Genomic DNA, 22,691 nt, shown 5'->3' on the forward strand with positions numbered 1-22,691 from the left:
TAAGAATCAACGAGGCAAAGAATATATGGAAAATAGTGAGAAGAAGACGGAATAGGATGACATGGGATGCGTTAAGACAACAGTCAATAATTTCCATAGTACTAGAGGGAACTGTAGAAGATTAAAAGTATCCAACAAATAGTTGACGATGTCGGATCCAGGCGTCAGGCTGAGGTGAAAGGTCGGCACAACAGAGGAATTTCTTATGGGCCGCGTCAAACCAGTCACCATACCGAAGACTAAAAAAGAAAAGTTAGCAGCTACAGATTGTTTCGCGTTAAGTGTCACAGTGCAGACCATAGACGCCAGCAGTTTGAGTTACCTATGAACGTATACTTGTTAATGCCATTTTCAAAGTTAATAGTTTGCATTAACAATACGAAAAAATACTATTGTTCTCACAAAGCCAGAATTTTATAGCGTAATTGCTTTAAAACATAATTAAAAAATCAGGCAAATAAATTTTTTATAACAGTAGATCTACTTTATCAAGTGAATAGGTTTCATGAAAGTTTGGAGATAATGTAAATTCAAAAATGTCTTGAATATCGTTGCATTTGTGCAATAGTTGTTAACGAGTACAAATAGAGGAAAAGGGAAACTAATATGCAATACACTAATTGAAGTACACTACTATACAGTGTTTCACGTATGACGCATATGTCTCCAGCATTGCAAGAGAACCAGTTCCACTACTTGGGTCACAGCGGCAGGTGATACACTGATGTGCCAAAGAAACTGGTATAAGCGTGCGTATTCAAATACAGAGGTGTGTAAACAGGCAGAATACTGCGCTGCGGCCGGCAACGCTTATATGAGACAACAAGTGTCTGGCGCAGTTGTTAGATCGGTTGCTGCTGCTACACTGGAAGGTTATCAAGATTTAAGTGATTTTGAACGTGGTGTTACAGTCGGTGCACGAGCGATGAGACACAGAATCTCCGAAGCAGCGATGAAGTGGGGCTTTTCCAGTATGACCATTTCACAAGTATACCGTGAATATCAGGAATCCGGTAAAACATCAAATTTCCGACATCGCTGCGGCCGGAAAAAGATCCTGCAAGAACTTAGCCAACGACGACTGAAGAGAATCGTTCAACGTGACAGAGGTGTAACCTTTCCGCAGATTGCTGCAGATTTCAGTGCTGGGCCATCAACAAGTGTCAGCGTGCGAACCATTCAACGAGCGGTTCTAGGCGCTTCAGTCCGGAACCGCGCGACTGCTGCGGTCGCAGGTTCAAATCCTGCCTCGAGCATGGATGTGTGTGATGTCCTTAGGTTAGTCAGATTTAAGTAGTTCTAGGGAACTGATGACCTCAGATGTTAAGTCCCATAGTGCTCAGAGCCATTTGAACCATTTTTGAACCATTCAACGAAACAACATCGATATGGGCTTTCGGAGCGGAAGGCCCACTCTTTTCCCCGTGATGACTGCACGATACAAAGCTTTACATCTCGCCTGGGCCCGTCAACATCAACATTGCACTACTGATGACTGGAAACATGTTGCCTGGTCGGACGAGTCTCATTTCAAATTGTATCGAGCGAATGTACTCTACGACTGCACGACATAAAGCATAACGCTTTACGCCTCGCCTGGACCCCTCAACACCGACATTGGGTTGCTGATGGCTGGAAGTATGTTGCCTGGTCGGAGGAGTCTCGTTTCAAATTGTATCTAGCGGATGGACGTATGCAGGCAACCTCATGAATCCATGGACCCTGCTTCTCAGCAGGGGTCTGTTCAAGCTGGTGAAGGCTCTGTAATGGTGTGGGGCATTTGCTGTTGGACTGATATGGGATCCCTGATGCGTCTAGATCCGACTCTGACAGGTGACACGTACGTGATCATCCTGCAGCCATTCGTGTCCATTGTGCATTCCGACGGACTTGGACAATTCCAGCAGGACAAGCGACACCCCACACACCCCACACGTCCACAAGTGCTACAGAGTAGCTCCAGAACCACCCTTCTGAGTTTAAAGACTTCCGCTGGCCACCAAACTCCCCGGACACGAACGTTATTGAGCATATCTGGGATTCCTTGCAACGTCCTGTTCAGAAGAGATCTCCGTCCCCTTGTACTCTTACGGATTTTATGGACAGCCCTGCAGGATTCTTGGTGTCAGTTCCCTCCAGCACTACTTCAGACATTAATTGAGTTCATGGCACGTCGTCTTGCGGCACTTCTACGCGGTAGCGCGGGCCCTACACGATATTAGCCAGGTGTACCAGTTCTTTTGTCTCTTCAGTGTATGACGCCTTTAGACGCCTTAGGAACGGCCTCGGAATGGTCCGAGAGAATCGTTGCGTCATTTAGCAGTTCAGACTGGTGTGTCACTAACATCTGATCACGGAGTTGTGCACAAAAACTGAAACTTTACAGAAGAACAGTAGTGCAGTACCTACAGCTAATGCGCCACACATTTCGAGTACCAGATCGCAGCATCAAGCGGTGATAGCCTAAGACGTCAGTTCTCACTCAACGCCGCAGATGCGTTTGAGCCACACGCGGAACACACTGTATTTCACTTTCATAGCGATAAAACTGATTGGTAGAAGTAGAAAAGCTAGAGGGAATTAATATGACCAAAAACAGTTGACTACAGTATTTTGCTGAGTATATCTGTAATAGATTGCGAAAGTATGTGTTTAGTTAAGCTGTATAGCTTAATACTGTGAGCGAGCAAGAGGGTGTCTCACTGTTTTTCTACCAACTGAGCACGTAGAGTGTTTACTGTGGGTTTTGCAGTACCTGCAGATGTGGATGACGAAGCCATCATCGACGCCCCTGCTCAGCATGTCCAGCACGGCCTCCCTGGTGCAGATGCTGAGGCCCAGCACGTTCACGTCCAGAAGATCCCGCCAAATGTCTGTTTGGGCAGCTGCTCACGATAAAAGAAAGACCAATTACATACTTTGCGAATCCGACGTCGCTCTGCTGATGGTTGCTCTTCAGTGTAACACATATTTAAAATGACATAATGAAACTGTAGGTTAATGGACGACTGTGTGGTATTGCAGTCTGTTACAGTCTATAAAAAAGTTACTTTATTAAATGCCCATGAGCAGCTGTAAAAGAGGTTGCCTCTGTTCTGTAGAGCGGGCGCTTTTGGGGCTTTGCGAAGGGAATTCGATGAGCTACAGCCTTATCCTGGGCGTCAGCGAGAGACTCGAGATCAGTGGGCACAGGCTGACAGCATGTTTTATGGCCCTCATGTTTCCGAAGCGTGGGACACTCCAATTAGCAGGTCGCGAAGACGCTGGTATTCTCAGTTGCCAGTGTGCCCATAGTACGAGGTGCATTCAAGTTCTAAGGCCTCCGATTTTTTTTCTCCGGACTGGAAAGAGATAGAAACATGCGCATTGTTTTAAAATGAGGCCGCGTTCATTGTCAATACGTCCCAGAAATGGCAGCACCGTACGGCAGATGGAATTTTACCGCCAGCGGCGAGAATGAGAACTATTTTAAATACTTAAAATGGCGACGTTTTCGTTACTTGAACAGCGTGCAGTCATTCGTTTTCTGAATTTGCGTGGTGTGAAACCAATTGAAATTCATCGACAGTTGAAGGAGACATGTGGTGATGGAGTTATGGATGTGTCGAAAGTGCGTTCGTGGGTGCGACAGTTTAATGAAGGCAGAACATCGTGTGACAACAAACCGAAACAACCTCGGGCTCGCACAAGCCGGTCTCACGACATGATCGAGAAAGTGGAGAGAATTGCTTTGGGGGATCTCCAAATGACTGTTGAACAGATCGCCTCCAGAGTTGGCATTTCTGTGGGTTCTGTGCACACAATCCTGTATGACGACCTGAAAATGTGAGAAGTGTCATCCAGGTGGGTGCCACGAATGCTGACGGACGACCACATGGCTGCCCGTGTGGCATGTTGACGCGCAACGACAGCATGACTGGGACTTTCTTTTCGTCGGTTGTGACAATGGATGAGACGTGGATGCCATTTTTCAATACAGAAACAAAGCGCCTGTCAGCTCAATGGAAGCACACAGATTCACTGCCACCAAAAAAATTTCAGGTAACCGCCAGTGCTGAAAAAATGATGGTGTCCGTGTTCTGGCACAGCGAGGGCGTAATCCTTACCCATTGCGTTCCAAAGGGCACTACAGTAACAGGTGCATCCTACAAAAATGTTTTGAAGAACAAATTCCTTCCTGCACTGCAACAAAAACGTCCAGGAAGGGTTGCGCGTGTGCTGTTTCACCAAGACTACGCACCCGCACATCGAGCTAACGTTACGCAACAGTTTCTTCGTGATAACAACTTTGAAGTGATTCCTCATGCTCCCTACTCACCTGACCTGGCTCCTAGTGACTTTTGGCTTTTTGCAACTATGAAAGACACTCTCCGTGGCCGCACATTCACCAGCCGTGCTGCTATTGCCTCAGCGATTTTCCACTGGTCAAAACAGACTCCTAAAGAAGCCTTCGCCGCTGCCATGGAATCATGGCGTCAGCGTTGTGAAAAATGTGTACGTCTGCAGGGCGATTACGTCGAGAAATAACGCCAGTTTCATCGATTTCGGGTGAGTAGTTAATTAGAAAAAAATTCGGAGGCCTTAGAACTTGAATGCACCTCGTATACCTTGAACACTGCAATTTGGGAAAGATACGGTCACCATGATCAAGTGGCACCAGCTAAAATGTGTACGGCGATGAATGCTATCTCGGCGAATTCACTGGTAAAATCTTATCGGGTTATCAGCCAAGTCATGGTGTTGTGTTGTCTCAATGATTAGAAGAGTTTTCAACTCGTTGTATTCAGGTGAATTGTCGGCTTGATATCCAGTTTGTTCTGTTATAGCGGATGAATAGCAGACCTCCCTTCCGAGGACCCAGCAGATTGGCCAATTGCATTCCTCCGGAAGAGGTGTGACGACCGGTGATGGGGGATGGGGGGTCACCAGCAGGATAGACGGGGGCCAAGTGTCAAGTCTTGGTGCTGCCTGTCTATTTGGTCCGCAGCCTCCAACGCTTTCACAACAGAGCGTTCCTCACACACAGTTCAGGAGAAATTAAGTGATAAACATTGAGACGCTTGAAAAACTTTTTCCAATTTAATGACTTTGTTTCTGTAACTTTGGTTACGATCACCCCTAAAATATAGGTTTGACACTAGCACTATTTGCCAAAGAGGTCCAACATGAGCACATAACAGGTTTTTCATTTTCATGATTAATTAATTTTGGTTTTTACTTTTTCATTAACCTGTGAGTATTACCGAAACTAAAGAAACCTACATAATTAGGGTTTTTCGTCCTTAACTGTAAAGATTAGACGCGCTTAATATCAAACATTTAACACATGAACTCGGCCGTTAGCGGTCAGCGTGGTCGAAATGGATAGCTTAGCCTCCTTAGCTGAGTGGCCAGTGTCTCTGATTGCTACGCAGCGGGCACAGGTTTGATTCCCGGCTGGGTCGGAGATTTTGCTCTGCTCGGGCACTGAGTATTGTGTTGTCTACATCTTCATTTCATCGTCATCGACATGCAAGTTGCCCAATGTGGCGTCAACGGAAAAGACTTGCAACTAGGCAGCCGAACTTTCCAACGTGGGGAGTTTAGCATTATTATTAATCGATTTTCAGTCTCATAGTTTAGTGTATTACGTCGGTGGCTTTTTATAATTGATAGGGGCTGTACCATTATAGGCACCCGTGCCTGTGGGGACAGCCTTCGTCGTCGTCTCCCTCATGCCCTTCGTAAGGGCACTGATGACCATGCTGTTGATCGACCCACGGCTAGTTTCATCATCATCATCATAATCATCATCATCATCGTAATCATCATCACATTAACTCTTCTGTAAATTAATCAAGTGTTTGACGTTGCTTTAACGAATTGTGGCTGGGGAGCATTTACTGGTTGTAGTGTTAAACTCGCGTGATATTTCATGTTTTTATAAAGATGCTTTTAACTGTTAGCTGTTAATTAAATGAACTGATTCGTGACAGCGCCTCGAATGTTATTTCTGGCATTTGGAAATCCTAACATCCACTCAAATATTTAACAAAGTCGAAAATTAGTGATAATGATCTGCCGACTGACATAATGAAAAATGGCGGGCAGTATCTCAAAACAACATGAGCCATATTATAGTTGACTCGTATTATATTATATTTGCTCACTGGTGTGCATATACATCCGCAAGGGAGGGCAAGAGAAGCGTTTGACCACTCGTGGAATCTGGGTACAAATTTTTTGTTCATAACAAAATTTTCACATATTTTCAGCAATGATTGCCTGCTACTACAGTAACTTGCAGTTTTAACATTGCCGAGCGGGACAGAATATACGGTGACGTTATCAATGACAGTTTTCTCACGCCATGTGGCTATAATTGAAGATATGCGCGGAAAACGGGCTAATCCTCAAATATAAAAGCTGGGAGATAAGTGTTGCCATCTGTTGCTGGGTTAAGGGAACTATCAATATTGACATTGGTCTCACCCACAAATATCCTAAAGTGATATTTAGGGGTGAGACCAATGTCAAATTTGATATTTCCCCTACCCAGCAACGGATGGCAACGCTTATCTCCAAGCTTTAACGTTTGAGAATTTGCCCGTTTTCCCGCGCAATTCTTCAATTGAAGTGCAACTACTCAAAGAGGTCCGTTGTGGTCTGTAATTACCGTATGGCAGCAAAACTTAGTAGATATGCTAATGTGTTAATCCGGAAGCGATTTACCCTAGGAAAAAATTAGTTCTAATTTTAGCCACGAGATGCAAATCTGTCGCTGTGAATAAAGGAGAGACGTATAGAAATGTTTCCATATGTAATGGATTAAGAACGGGATGTGGTCAGAAAAGGAAAAACAAGTAAGAAAGGCATAATGCTGATTTTCTTATTAACCTCCGCTCACACAATTTGTTCAATACGAGCACTGGAGACGTCGACGAGTTCAGAAGTCGTTCGCAGCAGTTCCGATGGAATCTTAGCAACGTGCTCCTGTACGCCGGATTTCAGGTCAGGTAGAGACCAAACCTGACCCTGGTAAATGCGTTCTTTTAGAAATTCCCAGTGTCAAAAGTCACATGGATTCAGATCAGGTGAGCAGGCCATACATCTGGAGATAACACGTTCGTGGAAGGCTGTATTAAGCAGGCAAGCGACATGAGATGTTTGCCTCATCTTGCATCAAAACAGAGATTTCCACACAGTTTCACTCTTCCAAAGCAGGAATCACATGCTGTACAAGGTTTCGATAACGTGCAAATGTCACGGTACACCTGTGTGGCCCACAAGGCGTATTCTCTTCAAAGACGAATGGACCGAGAATAATGGCGCTTGTGAATCCACACCACACAGTCACATACGGCGAGTGCAATAGCTCTTTGTGCACAACACGCTGTTTAACAATACCCCAAATTCGGCAGTTCTGTGTACTCACTGCACCCTGTAGTGTAGAATGTGTCTCATCATTCCATAAAATATTGCTCTGCCACATGTCATTCGTTCCAGAAACAGAAGATTGAATTCGAAAAGTTAATGCAGATCGTAAGGTTTCAGTTGCTGTACCGTATGGATCCTGTTCGGGTACCAGTGTGAAATAGTCCGCAGAACTTTCCGCACTGTTGACCACGTGATGGACAATTCTCGTGACACTGCACGAGCTCTAATTCTAGCCTGGGCACGAGAACTTCCACCGGGATAGGACACCTTCCTATTCGAAGTGCCGCACCAAACTCACCCTTGTTTTCGAATTTCATTATAACCTTCTTTAAAACTTTTAACGGCATCGGGCATCACCTGAGACCGTTCGGTCGGCGACAGTCCCTCAATGCAGCACAGTATTTGCTACCGTTCACGTAAAACAGTTTCACTAACAGCGCACCGTATTTCTTCTCGATAGCCATATTGTTCTCTCACATTATGATTTGCAGATGACAGTGTGAATGTCGCACCGTTATATAAACAGCGTACAACACCAGATTTGCATCTGGTGGCCACAACTGGAACTTATTTTTTCAGCGTAGCTCAGCAACAGTCCAGACTGGGCTTCCGTGTGTAGATGCACTTTAGTTATAACCACCCTTTATTCACGATGTTCACGGGAAATTATTCCGGTTCCTTGATGCGGCGGCGGTTTTGGTGCCGTTCTGCGGCCAAGACGACTGCTAATCTTTCACTACACTTGAAAACTAGCGTCCACAGTGTTTTACTTGTCCCTTCCAGTTGCAGTCGTTACCGAACCGCAGCTAAAGAAATTGGTGTGGGGAAGCCGATGCCAATTTTCAACACTTTTTGAAAATGCCTGTGGTATAAATGCCCATCATCCATACACAATTCCCGTGAGTTCACCCCCTCCCTTTGTCGCCGAACGGAATCACAGCGGTAGTTTACTATTTGTCTGTGTGTAACGTAGCGAATTATTACGAGTTGTCAACTAGCATTGAAAGCGTAGCTTTCGTTGGAGCCGCGAGATTTTGGTTCTCACGTTAAGCACAGCTGACGCTAGCTACTGGGCCGATTAAGCCGTGTACTTGCTTAACGCTGCGTCCAATGCGTTACACATGCTCTCTATGAATCTGAAGAAATACTGTTAAATATTAATCGATCTTTTTCATACTTTATGTAACAATTTCTCTGAATAACACAACTATACTATTAAAATTGAAAATCAATAACTTCAATACTTTCGGAGATACAAATTTTTAACTAAAATACGTAATAACGTGCTGCCAATGTGAAACCGAGTTATGGACCGTAATGTATAAATCTGCAGTATCAACTGAAACTACAATCAAGAGGATAGATTCATATAATTTAATTTTCTGGAATTTTCTTTAGTTTCATTGCCACAGGTTCCTGAAGTAATTAAAAGTACACTGGAAAATTATTACTTCGTTGTGGTTTGGTTGTGTGAGTGTTTTGAAGAGACTGAGAAAGTTAATTGAGGACATACATAAAGTGAGAATGTGATATTTTACTTAAACTGTGTAGATGTAAGTGTGAGAAAGTTGTGCAAAAATTGGTTCAAATAGCTCTGACAAGGGAACCTCCCCATCGCACCCCCCCTCAGATTTAGTTATAAGTTGGCACAGTGGATAGGCTTTGAAAAACTACACAGATCAATCGAGAAAACAGGAAGAAGTTGTGTGGAACTATGAAAAATATAAGCAAAATATACACACTGAGTAGTCCATGCGGAAGATAGGCAACATCAAGGATACTCTGAGCTCAGGAGCGCCGTGGTCCCGTGGTTAGCGTGAGCAGCTGTGGAACGAGAGATCCTTGGTAACAAGTCTTCCCTCGAGTGAAAAGTTTAATTTCATATTTTCAGACAATTATTATCTGTCCGTCCGTCAGTCCGATGCGAGGTAGCTGCGCCGTAATATGGGGACGTTACACCTACATAAACATCGAAACACACGACGTCAGTCGACTACAGCGCACAGAAAGAGTATTCCTGCTAACGAGGCTCTCTGGCTGACAGTTGACTGTTCGCTACTTTGGACGAGAGTGCATTAAATACGTGAGATGTATTCCGTGGGCAATATGAATCCAGCAAATATAGCTCGCGACTTCAATAACAAGGTCAATGAATATTTTCCGAACTATAAGAAATCTGAAAGATCCTTAAGGGATCGAACGATTGTCGAACATTTGTATGATTATTTCCTACATTTGTTGATAAACAGTACGTGTGGTGATGACGATACCTTGCTGATTGCTGCGGGGCTGTATGTACCAGATGATGAGATTGTTGACGATCCGTACGAAGAACACGAAGATGAAATACTGCGACTTCAATCTGATGGTATTTCTTTGGGTTACATGAAGGAAATGCTCCAATACAGGTTACTGTCCAAACCAATTAAAAGACGCAAATATAGATTATGGAGTGAAGTGACAAATAAATTTAAGAAATTTAAAGGGATGAGGAAAAAAGCACAATTAAATATTGCAAAGAAGTTGTGGAACGAGGTGGAAGCCGAAGACAGAAGTTCAGTGAACTAGAAAACCATGTATACCGACAATTTATTAAAGCCAGAAATGAATTACGTGCAGTGCGTGATACAGACCTACAGATTTGGGGACTGCATTACGCTAAACAAATCGGCCTGGACTTCAAGGCTTCATGTCATTGCCTTGTCACGTTCAAAAGAAAATGCAAAATTACGAGCAGGAAGATTCCGAAATATGTAAGCAAGAACTACGCGAATAAACTGGAAAAACTTTTAGAGTATTCCAAGACGTTTGTTACAGAAACTAACGTCAGATTCCAACAGTATGAAGACGCATATATTATCAACACAGATCAGTCCGGTTTTAACAATGAAATGAATTCGACCCGCACGTTATCGGTAGTTGGAGAAGGCGACATGGAATGTACTGTAGACCAGCTACATGCCACTTCACATAGTTATACCATACAATATGCTCTGAACAAAGCAGGATTTCTTTTACCTACATTTTATTTATGTTTGCAGGAAAAAAATGGTGTATTTGGACCGCAAGTTCAGCAACAGGTGAATAGGGTACTTGCGCAATCGCCGAATGTCGTTGTGAATTGCAGTGCGTCAGGAAAAATGGAGAAAAGACTAGTGAAAGACTTTAATGAACGTGTGATTGCTCCTTATGCGGACAAAGATTTTGCCTTACTCCTTGACAGCTATACAGGACAGAAGGATCAGGCATTGTACAATTTTAGTGTGCGAGTAGACGTGATTACCATTCCTCCAGGTTGTACACCTCTTGTGCAACCGTTAGATGTGTTTGGGTTTCGGCAAGTGAAATACTTTGTGAAAAGATTCTATGATTTTGCGAAGCTTCACAGGTACACAGAGCAGTATTGTGTACGTGATCCTGTGTCAATTATCAAAGTTCAGACACTCGCACGTAATCAACTTCGCTCTCCAAAATTCCAGGACACGTTCAGATTTGCTTGGACATATGCAGGATTTGACGGTCTACATACGGAAAAATTTGAAAACGTTAAAAACATATGTTTTGACAGAGCACAGGGAAAACTGTGCCACTGTGAAACTGTTGCATTCATTTGTTGCAGTTTATGTGACAAACTCTTATGTTTTCATCACTTTTTTGGGAGTGATTATCACATCCACAAGAAAACCTAAATCGGGCAAGGTAGAAGAATCTTTTTACCCATTCGCCAAGTGTACAAGTTAGGTGGGTCGACAACATATTCCTGTCATGTGACGCACATGCTGTCACCAATGTCGTATAGAATATATCAGACGTGTTTTCCTGTGGAGGAATCGGTTGACTTATGACCTTGCGATCAAATGTTTTCGGTTCCCATTGGAGAGGCACGTCCTTCCATCTACTAATCGCACAGTTTTGCGGTGAGGTCGCAAAACACAGACACTAAACTTATTACAGTGAACAGAGACGTCAATGAACGAACGGACAGATCATAGCTTTGCGAAAATAAAGAAAGTAAACTTTTCACTCGAGGGAAGACTTGAACCAAGGACTTGTCGTTCCGCAGCTGCTCACGCTAACCACGGAACCACGGCGGTGCTGAGCTCACATTATCCTTGATGTTGCCTATCTTGCACATGGACTACTCAGTTAGTATATTTTGCTTATTTTTTTCATAGTTCCACACAACTTCTTCCTGTTTTCTCGATTGATCTGTGTTCAGTTTTTCAAGGCGTATCCACTGTGCCAACTTATAACTAAATCTGAGGGGGTGCGATGGGGAGGTATGAGCACTATGGGAGTTGTGCAATAGGGTAATTTGTGATGTATGTCCGAGTGAGCTTGATTTTATAAAAGGCAGCCAGGAGGTGTATTGGGTATTAAATTTATTAGTAATTTAATTTTTGGAAAGGAATCGTGTTTTGTTTTCATTAAATTTTATTTAGTCTCGGAATTACGAGATTTCCAGTCTAAACTACTTGTGGTAATCTGACTGGCTGACATTAGAAATACCGCGAATTTAGAAGTGCTAGAGAATGGTCTGATTGACTGCTTAACATACTAGCCAATAGGAATCCAGCAATTCTCTCGCTCTTGAGTAGGGCTTTGTGCCTCACATCTATGCCTCTACAAAGCTACTCGGGAGCCGTCTTCTGGCAAACACCTATGTTAAATCTCCCTGATAAATTTGTAAGAAAATGAAGAAATTCGCTCGTTTGAGCGGTTTTCGTGTTGTTGACAAAAATCGACATAGTACTGAATATTTTGTGGAAGTTTGAGCCTTGTGAGTGGTTTATTTAAGGAGATATTTACCTGTGAACATTTCATGTCGTACATAATCTCCGCATGGATTGTTTCGTGCAGATAACTAGACATTATCGCGAGTACTTCTTTACAAGAAGCCTACTGAACGACTGAATGTGTTAACTTGCAAGTAGGGGCTGTTTATGACGCTCAAAATATCGGGTCGGACTAAATATATTCTGGATACTCTTGAGTCTGAGCCGGCCGGTGTGGCCGAGCAGTTCTAGGCGCTTCAGTCTGGAACCGCGCGACCGCTACGGTCGCAGGTTCGAATCCTGCCTCGGGCATGGATGTGTGTGATGTCCTTAGGTTAGTTAGGTTTAAGTAGTTCTTAGTTCTAGGGGACTGATGACCTTAGATGTTAAATCCCATAGTGCTCTGAGCCATTTTTTTCTTGAGTGTGAACTTGTTACAGAGACAGTCAGTAACGTCGCATTATCGATGTGGAGATATTAAATATGGACTTGATAGCCAGTTTGTTTGTTTTAAAGAAAATAAACCAATTAAAAGGACGTTTTTGACATTTTTTCAAACGTCTCATGCAAGAATCCCAAAGGCCTAATAGTTTAGCTTAGTAATTTTCGGCTACTACCCAAGGAATAGAGTTACGTGGCCGTTCCGTGGTACATGTCTAGTCGAATTTTCGTCAACGCTGCTTTTGCCGCTAAACCAGCACCTACCATCGCAGAATGAAGTGGCAGACAACCTGAAGCCTATCAAGGTAGGCGGACAGACTGGTAGTGTGTGGACATACAAGGTGAGAATGTGGGTCTCGCGGGAGGCGTGCGCGAGATAGTCCCTGTAGTCGCACTATCTTCTGTGCCCTCGGTGGCTCAGCTGGATAGAGCGTCTGCCATCTAAGTAGGAGATCCTCGGTTCGAGTCTCGGTCGGGGCACACATTCTCACCTCTCCCCGTTGGTATATATCAACGCCCGTCAGCATCTGAAGGTATTAATATAATTCTAATTTAGATAGTTTTAAGGCTAGTGAGAGACCAACCCTCCCCGGTGCATGTGGACGTAGAAGAGCAGAGCTGCATTACTGATTGTGCATTCAGTTTTACACGGCAGCGGTGTTGTAGTGGTCTCTGAATGCTGCACTACAGTTCTGTACAGCTATACTTAAACTTAACAGGTATCACGCGATTTTGTAGCGTAAATGGTGTCGTGGTATCTGTCAGATTCCAGAATTTTGCTTTGTATAAAACGATATTGTCTTGAGTTGTATACTGAACTGAGCTAGTAATAGCATGTATTTACAAATATATGACAACGAAATAACATACTAAAATATTAATAAGAAAAAAGAAAATACGTAAGTGGTGTTCCGAAAAAGTGGACTTTCCTACAATCTCAAAAATCAAGGGAAAAACTTTTAGTTATTAGTCCTATGCTTTGCCACTCTTTCATGAACAACCAAGAATCAGAAATAAAATTGTTGAAAAATTTCAACGAAAAATTCACATCTTGAGGTTAACTTGTTGATGTTCATTTGTTAAAGGTCAGAATTTAGGCGTTATGTAAGCACTCACTTTTTCCGAATGCATTTTGAAATTTAGTTCATTTACTGACAGAACTCGTTGACAATAGCCAGTCTCTTCAAGGTTGCCTTGAATGCTAGCGTGAATTTGCTACAGTCTCCATATTATGCAAATTAATTACGAGAAATTATCAGTAATAACCATTATATATTACAGCATTGTTATCAAAATAAACACAAGATGTTGATTACGCCGTCTGGCGAATAAGAATCGCGTATCGTACGTCGGCGAGACGTCGCGGCGACTTCACTGTGCATTTAGTGAAGACCAAACAGGGCGAATGCCACTCCACCTTCACTGCAAAAAGTCAGCGCTCCAGCAGAAAGCTGCACGGAGGGAAAAGCTGAAGCCCCCTGCAGAAAGTACGACAGCCGTCTCACAGACTGTGTTACCAGTTAAGGATTAAAGTATGGAGCCAAACATGTGAGCCGAAAGAGAAAATACAATTTTATGCGCTAGGAGAAAAGAAAAATGATGTGAAATCTCAGGGTCGAAATTTTGATATCTGCAGGAATGGGAGATGCAACACCGCGCCACATACAGACATAGAGTTAGGAATGCTGCACTTCATATGGTTTGGCTGGGCAGTAAAGTGATAAACTGAAGAGAAGTTCATCTAGTCGTATTATACTGGCTCAGGGTTACACCTCACATAATCAACGCAAAAAAATGTTGCTTGCGGAATGCATTCTCTTCAACTTTACTTATGCCAGTGTACATTAAAAAAATGGAACTCATGAAAGTAATACAAGGCATGCATTAGCAAAATTAGCTCTAAAATTCTGTATGCAAAATTAGTGTCAAGAGATATGATCAAGCATTTTTTTAAGTACATTCTCTGTCCACTTCATTAATGTGATTGTTTTGTTTATAATTTTTCTTGGTATTCAACAGGATTTCCTCAATTGTTCTTTATTAAATTTCAGATTTTTAATTTAGAACGTCAGTCTAACATTACTGGAATACGAACTAATTTTTGTGAATATTTTCTAGCTATATTTCATAACTCGCATATCCCGGATTAAACCATACTCAGAACGTTTACTCAAGAAGGTGGCATCCGTATTGATACTTATTAGTGTTACTGGGGCAGTATCCAAACCCACCGAATTAATTACCATGTATTAAGAAAATGTCAATTTTTAGAATATTGTTTACTCTTCAATAAATTTATGCGGACCACATGCTGATCTGTTGTTATTAAAGGAAACGCAACATCATTTTCGCCATTAACGGAACTACGAATGTTACAGTTATGAGCGAAAAGTTACACATGTGTTCCTTACTTATCCTTTAAACCATTAGTACTAAAGATCACTTACATCCAAATCAAGGTAGTTTTTAGTGTATGTGTAATGTTTATGTGATATATACCTGTCGCTCTTCTAAGACATATCTTAAGAATGACTTGCAATGTAACACGCCTGCGTATATTGTATTGCCCAAGCGTAACAAAGGATATGAGCAACGTTTCGGTTGACTTTCAGAACTGCACCTGTTTTCCTGTTCTAATGGCTTAAACCTTCTTGTGCTAATACTCACATGTCAGTTCGGCGTTCTTGCAGAGGCCAGCGTTGTTGATCATGATGTCGACGCCGGACAGATGGTCCCGTATCCATTTAAAGGCCGCCAGAATGCTGTCCTCATTTCTGAGGTCTCCCTCCATAACGTGTAGGTTGCTAGTGGCGTCTTTCAGTTTCAGTGACTGTGAAGCAATACCTTTACATGATTCCACGGCAGTCGAGTAGAAAACTAAAAGAAAGCTCACTCAAAACAAAAATAGAAAGGCAACGCACCACGAAGGAATTATCCGAATGGGACGGAAATAATTAGATGTGAGGCACATGCACAAACAAATGATTACAGTTTCAGAAAAATTGGATGATTTATTCAAACGATAGAGCCCGACAAACAGAGCAAGTCAATAACGTGGTGGCCCTCTTCTGGCCGTTATGCGAACAGTTATTCGGCTTGGCATTGACTGATAGAGTTGTTGGAGGTCCTCCTGAGCGGTACTATGCCGAATTCTGTCCAATTGGCGGGTTACATCGTCAAAATCCCGAGCTGGTTGGAGGGTCTTGCCCATAATGCTACAAACGGTCTCAACTGGGGACAGATCCGGCGCCCTTGCTGGCCAAGGAAGGGGTTGGCAAACAAAAAGACAAGGGATGTGCGCACGTGAATTATCTTTCTGAAATGTAAGCCCAGGATGGTTTGCCATGAAGGACAACACATCGGAGCGTAGAATATCGTCGATGTAGCACTGTCCTGTAAGGGTGCTGTGGGTGACGGCTAAAGGGGTCCTCCTATTAAATAAATAGCACCCCAGACAATCACTCCTGGTTGTCGTACCATATGGTGAGTGGCAGTCAGGATGGTATCCCATCACTGGTTGGGGTGTCTCCAGACACGTATGCGCTGGTCATCAGGGTTCAGTTCGGAGTGGCATTCATCGCTGAAGACAATTCTACTCCAGTCAATGAGATTTCAGGTCCTGATGACCACCGAAGACTTGTCTGGGGCGCCCTGGACAGCGTTGGATACCAACCTCGTGATGCAAGCTGGTCCACAACTCTTGTAGCGGTTCTTGATATCCTTGATAGTGACACTTCGATGGAGCTGACATTTAATCTGGTAGCTCATATTATCTATCAGTGAAAAACATTTGGCCTTGCTATCCACGGAAATATCTTAACATCATACAGGAAATTCAAAGACGCACATATTATGTGTGGACAAGCAATGTAGTGTTGAAAAATGCCATCACGATACTAACGCATGAGAGTTACTACATGAGAATGGAGAACGTCGGTGATATTCCGTTGCGCCATTCGAGTTCCCTCAGTCACAATCCGCCATGACTTGTTATCGTGTAGCCGGCCGGGATGGCCAAGCGGTTAAAGGCGCTACAGTCTGGAACCGCGCGACCGCTACGGTCGCAGGTTCGAATCCTGCCTCGGGCATGGATGTGTGTGATGTCCTTAGGTTAGTTAGGTTTAAGTAGTTCTAAGTTCTAGGGGACTGATGACCTTAGAAGTTAAGTCCTATAGTGCTCAGAGCCATTTGAACCATTTGTTATCGTGTTGATCGCTCGCCACAGTATGACGTCAGGAGTAACACAGCTGTGCCTCTCCTGAGCATTCGAAGAATGGGACCTCTCCCCAGGTCATGCCGTACTTGCTGACAATGGTCACGTGGGATGTCACAGAATGGGTACTCATCGCTGAACACAATACAACGCCATTCATCAGCAGTCCATTCTTCCTGTATGAACACCACTCCAAATTCAGCCTTTCGAGTTGGAGACTGCCTACACTACGCTTGTCCGTCCTCTTTTAGAATACTGCTGCGTGGTGTGGGATCCTTACCAGGTAGGACTGACGGAGTACATCGAAAAAGTTCAAAGAAAGACAGCACGTTTTGTATTATCGCGAGATATGGGAGAGAGTGTCACAGAAATGATACAGGATTTGGGCTGGAAATCATTAAAAGAAAGGCGTTTTTCGTTGCGACGGAATCTTCTCACGAAATTCCAGTCACCAACTTTCTCCTCCGAATGCGAAAATATTTTGTTGACACCGACCTACATAGGGCGGAACGATCACCACGATAAAATAAGGGAAATCAGAGCTCGTACGGAAAGATATAGGTGTTCATTCTTTCCGCGCGCTATACGAGATTGGACTAATAGAGAATTGTGAAAGTGGTTCGACGAACGCTCTGCCAGGCCCTTAAATGTGATTCGCAGAGTATCCATGTAGATGTAGATGTTACTGGCATCCTACGAATGTGACGGCTGCTGCTAGTCTGCAGATTGGTACAAGGAATCCATTACTTGGTCTCTGATGACAGGCACAGATGAGAAGGGGCTACTGCGTGCTGGGTGCACATTATGGCGATCTTCCCTTGTAGTGGTCAGGCGTGATCGGCCAGGGTCGTGGCGACGAGTAGGCCGGCTCTCACCTTCACGCAGTACAACATCGCTTTACTGTCACTTCTGAATGCCTCACAAGTCTGAATGTTACACAATTGGACCAGCTGGCCAAATGGAGACCCACAACGAGATCCATTACAAACATTGACAAGTGCTGATAACGCCGTCTCATACGGGTACACGGCAACTTCGTGTCCTTCACAGTAACACCCTACCAGGTTTGGTAACAACACTAAACACGAACAATACTAATGCGCTGTGGTGACTGTTCTACCTGTCACAGAGAACTGCAGCCCTAGCTATTTACATACCCATCGATGGTGTGTACATCTATGAAGTGACCCTGGCATCTGACCATGTGTCCTGAGTGCTGCACTTGTTTGACAGTGTAGATGAAAATCGAAAACAGTTTATTACACAATTTTAATTCTAATTCAAGTCACTTATGTGCTAACAAGTATACACACACACACACACACACACACACAAACACACTTACACACACATTTACACAGAAAACACACACATATATGTGCTTTAATAATACTTTCCAAATTGCATCATTTACCCAGTTATTGAAAAATTTAAAATGTGTTTGTATGTCACCATGTCAGTGATCGGTAACAAGGACTCTACACTAGCGCGTAATATTTTTCTACATTTTCATACGTGTCATAACAAATTTAATCTCGTGATAGCAGAGGACAGCCGATTAGCGTCTAGCTTGGCACTGCATTCGCACTTCGATGTCATTTTGCAATTTTTGTTTGCTATTAAATGTACTGGCTGTGCTTTTTGACTTAGGTCAGTGGCGTAGCGAGAGGAAAGGGGATGTCAAAATGTTCAAATGTGTGTGAAATCTTACGGGACTTAACTGCTAAGGTCATCAGTCCCTAAGCTTACACACTACTTAACCTAAATTATCCTAAGGACAAACACACCCACCCATGCCCGAGGGAGGACTCGAACCTCCGCCGAGACCAGCCGCACAGTCCATGACTGCAGCGCCTTAGACCACACGGTTGGGGGCGTCAAGAGGGCCTATCATACTTCCCCGCCACTCGCAGAGGGACGCCAAATCGTCTCCAAGACAAACAACATTTTCTGGAAAATATATTATTATTAGAGCAAATTCTATGTATTATATTACTATATGTGTTTCTGGAAAGGGGGGGGGGGGGGAGCAATAAAGTGTTGTGCCCCAGGCGCCGTTGGGAGGGGGGAAGGGGGAGGGGGGCACCAATGAAATATCGTGCCCTGAGGGCCAGTTACGTTCACTACGCCACTGACTTGAGTTTTAGATCAACCGCGACTGAATCACTGTTGACGCACTCATTGGCAGATATTGAAGATAGAGCATCACATCTTTCTGCCTAAGATACCGAAACAGATATGGATCAGATTTTGAAACCGGAAAAGCAGCTGTTTGAGTTAGTAAATGCCCGATACTTTCACTTGTAAAGGCTCACTGTTGACTTGTAAGGGGCGGTCAGAAAGCTTCCGTTAGAAGGCAGTACAGTCCAAAATCGGTATCCCAATCAGGCAAAATAGCCTTGTGCATTGAGGCAATCATCCCACCGATGCATCGGGTTGAAGATACCCGCTTGGAAAAACACCGTGTCCTATGCGTGAAGAAATCAGTTACTGCCTTCTGCACATCCTCGTCCGATAGGAATCGTCTGCCCTTCCAGGCCCTTTATAAGCGACCGAACGCCGGATAATCGCGTGAGGAGAGATCAGCACAATATGGCGGATGCCCGAGTATCTCTCACTTGAGTTGGCTGTAACTTCTGCGTTACGACTTCTGCTATATGAGGATGTGTATAACATCATGAACCAGCAGCACCCTTTGGCGCATCATTCCACAACGGTGTTTTTCGACAGATATGCTGCCCCATAGGCATTCTTCATTCTCCTCTGTGTATCTACCAGTCTTTCTCCTTCGGCAGCCAAGAAAAGAATAACAGCACGTTGGTCCTCTTTGGCTCATTTGGTGCCGGCCGCTGTGACCGAGCGGTTCTAGGCGCTTCAGTCTGGAACCGCCCTGCTACTATGGCCGCAGGTTCGGATCCTGCCTCGGGCATGGATGTGTGTGATGTCCTTAGGTTAGTTAGGTTTAAGTAGTTCTAAGTCTAGGGGACTGATGACCTCAGATGTAAAGTCCCATAGTGCTTGAGCTATTTTTTTCTGCTCACTTGGTAACAACGTCGCAATAGTTCACGTTTCCGCATGCACCGCACGTACGTTGGAAAGGCACGAACACAACACTAATCCCTTTTCTACATGTCGATGCTTGTATACCGGCATCGGAGCCGCGCAACGTTGCGTATAAACTGCAACTTCGCCTGCAAATGGAAACTTTTTGATCGCCCTTTGCGTTCCAGAGTAAGAGAAAGAGCGAACTGCCCATTCTCTGCCAGCACATTAGTTGGCATAGTCTCATTTGTACGAGAGTGAGCTCGAAAGTAGTGCCTTCGAATTCTTAGAATTTTGTACATAAAACAAACGTTATTAACATTCTATATCTTTATTCTTCATGTGTACGTATTTGCAGTTCTCTGCCGCTAGAGTCCTCCGAATTTTAGCGAGTAACACTGCGGTGGGTAACAGAACTATGTCGGCGCTTGAGAAACAGCGTACTGCAATCGAGTTTCGAATTCAAAGAGTTGGTCCACACATGAATCACCCTCTCTTTCAGCAAGCAATGCCAGACCACACATGAACGCTGAAGCATTTGCAACAAGCCGAATCCTTGATTCACTGTCAACGATCGTCCTCCATACAGTTCCGATCTGGCCCCATCCGATGTTCATCTGTTAAAGGACGCCTTTGAGGACTTCACTTTGATAGTGATGAAGCGGTGCGAGCGTAGATGAGGTTGTGGCTCCGTCAACGGAGTCAAACATTCTACAGCGACGGTATCAAAAAACCGGTACTTCGTTGGGAGAAATCTGTTCGTCACCAGCGACGATGAGAAATAAATATGTAGACATAAAGAACCGAGATGTAGAATCTTAATAACGTTTGTTTTGTTTAAAAGGCTTTAAGAGTTTTCACATAAAAAATTCGGAGGCCTTCTTTTTGAGCACGCTCTCGTATAAAAGACAGTGTTGAATACGAAGCTGAAATAAAGTGAAAACACCGTCATGACAGCGTCTTACGAAAGTAAGTGCCGATTAGTACAGATAACGTGATCCATATCTACCTGAAGTTTGTCGACTGCCTTGTCGAAGCCAACGACGGTGATGCCGTGGCTGAGTAACACCTGGGTGGTGGCGAAGCCGATGCCTGAGTTGGCTCCCGTCACCATGGCAACACGACCGGCGTACTTTTCGATCCCCATGGTCGCCGACTGCACACTACGGCGTCGCTGTATCGACGGATTTCCTTAGGCCGCAAAGACTGCCTACGCTAACAAGCTGCAGCTCGCAACAGTGCATCGAGGCTTACTATCGCGCAACAGCTGTGATAACATAAAACACTTGAGTTATCTTTCTTAGATAATTTTACCGCCCACGTCACCTATTTTTCGGAGATTCGGAATTTTCATAACTTTTGCCGTCTCCTGCTTATATATTCCCGCTTACTTGAGATTGCCACGTCATTGAAATACATCCATAAAAATTAATAATTTCCGTGTCTAGATGTCAATTGTGTCACTTCATTCTAATTTTACCGCCCGACGTGAATCCATGACTAAGACAATGGGTGTGAACAGAGGAAGATTTTGTTGCCTTTCCGGTATTCTGCCCTCTTCTATCCATACGTTCCCTAAATCTATACACGTATATGCCGTGATTTTTACAGCGTGCCTACTGACACTCAAACCGTTTACTGACTGTAATGCTCGACTAGACTCAAGTCAACGTTCTTCCCTGTCCGTTATAACAACACTTTAAGATGGGATAGTAGAAGCAAAGCTGCTCTTAACCGCAAGGTTTGTTTGAACACCACAGTACTTTGGTAGTCATGGTCCTGTTGGAGTTGGTATACCCATATCTTTTTTCCAACTTTTTTACTGACAAGCAGCCAACTATAGAGGGGCGTGTAATTTTAACGTGGGTTCTGAAGAACTGTCCTCTTTGATGTCTTTGATTTTAAGAAATCGTTGCTAGCAGTGAAATTAGGTGTACGCACATTATGTCCAATAAATTCCTGTAACCCTAGTTCAAACAATGACAGGGTCCTGTAGTCCCCTTTCATTATCATTTTATTTGCTTTCCAATGTACAGAACTCTCTGGCATGCGTCAGTGAATGAATGTGGGTGTGTTTCATTTTGCTATACAGTCTTCTACAGAGAATCAGCGGTAGTCGTACAGAATAGCCAACTCTTGTAGTTTTCAGGTAGGCAATGAGGTTTGCTCCCCTTGTGTGAAAGTTACAAGTGTTAGGTTGGTGGTGGAAGCCTCATCTCAGGGTTTTCCTGGCCACGGGGTCGCATGGGAAACGTTGGAGTGTGTGAGACGGTCAGTCTGGTTCCAGCTCGTTAGGGTCTGTACCCGAAGTCTCTTCGAAGAAGGGTGAGTTGACTTAAGCGCGTGGCGCGTTGTCTCATAGCAAGAGGGGAGCTTTTAGCTTTTGGTCTCGCGTTTCATCTTACAAAGATTGATTTGCTGGGTCGCAGCAAGGATTGCAAGGCTTCTGCAGACTTTCAGTTTGATTCCTAATGCAGATTTGACTTTGATCCGTAAGAAGAACGTAGCACAAAGGCATTGCATATGTTGAAGCACTCTCGGTTGAATATGAATGTTTGTGTGCCTGCAATTGCGTGTGTATGCATTCTAATCTTTTCCGAATCTTGGTAATTTTTGCTTCTTTGTGAATTTCTATTTTTGAGCGTTTCTCGCAGGAAAGACGTAACACTTCGATGTGGCGTTGGTATGCCAAATGGTTCAAATGGCTCTGAGCACTATGGGACTCAACTTCTGAGGTCATTAGTCCCCTAGAACATAGAACTAGTTAAACCTAACTAACCTAAGGACATCAAAAACATTCATGC

At 43.8% G+C, this 22,691-nt stretch overlaps 2 protein-coding genes across 4 annotated transcripts in view; both read right to left on the reverse strand.

The window, feature by feature from the left end:
- Nucleotides 1-21,120, reverse strand: part of LOC126457002 (dehydrogenase/reductase SDR family member 11-like) — a 45,475-nt gene extending 24,355 nt beyond the window's left edge. Inside the window, exons 1-3 of the mRNA XM_050092969.1 lie at nt 20,897-21,120; nt 15,300-15,462; nt 2,756-2,885 (exon numbers count right to left, since the gene is read on the reverse strand). Of these exons, the coding sequence (XP_049948926.1) occupies nt 2,756-2,885; nt 15,300-15,462; nt 20,897-21,034 (431 nt within the window). The 5' untranslated portion in view covers nt 21,035-21,120. The remainder of the gene's footprint in view (nt 1-2,755; nt 2,886-15,299; nt 15,463-20,896) is intronic.
- The window catches only part of LOC126456997 (dehydrogenase/reductase SDR family member 11-like), a 604,547-nt gene that overhangs the window by 548,794 nt on the left and 33,062 nt on the right, over nt 1-22,691 (reverse strand). The window lies entirely within an intron of this gene.

This window comes from Schistocerca serialis, chromosome 2, assembly GCF_023864345.2.
Source record: "Schistocerca serialis cubense isolate TAMUIC-IGC-003099 chromosome 2, iqSchSeri2.2, whole genome shotgun sequence".
NCBI classification, from domain to species: Eukaryota; Metazoa; Arthropoda; class Insecta; order Orthoptera; family Acrididae; genus Schistocerca; species Schistocerca serialis.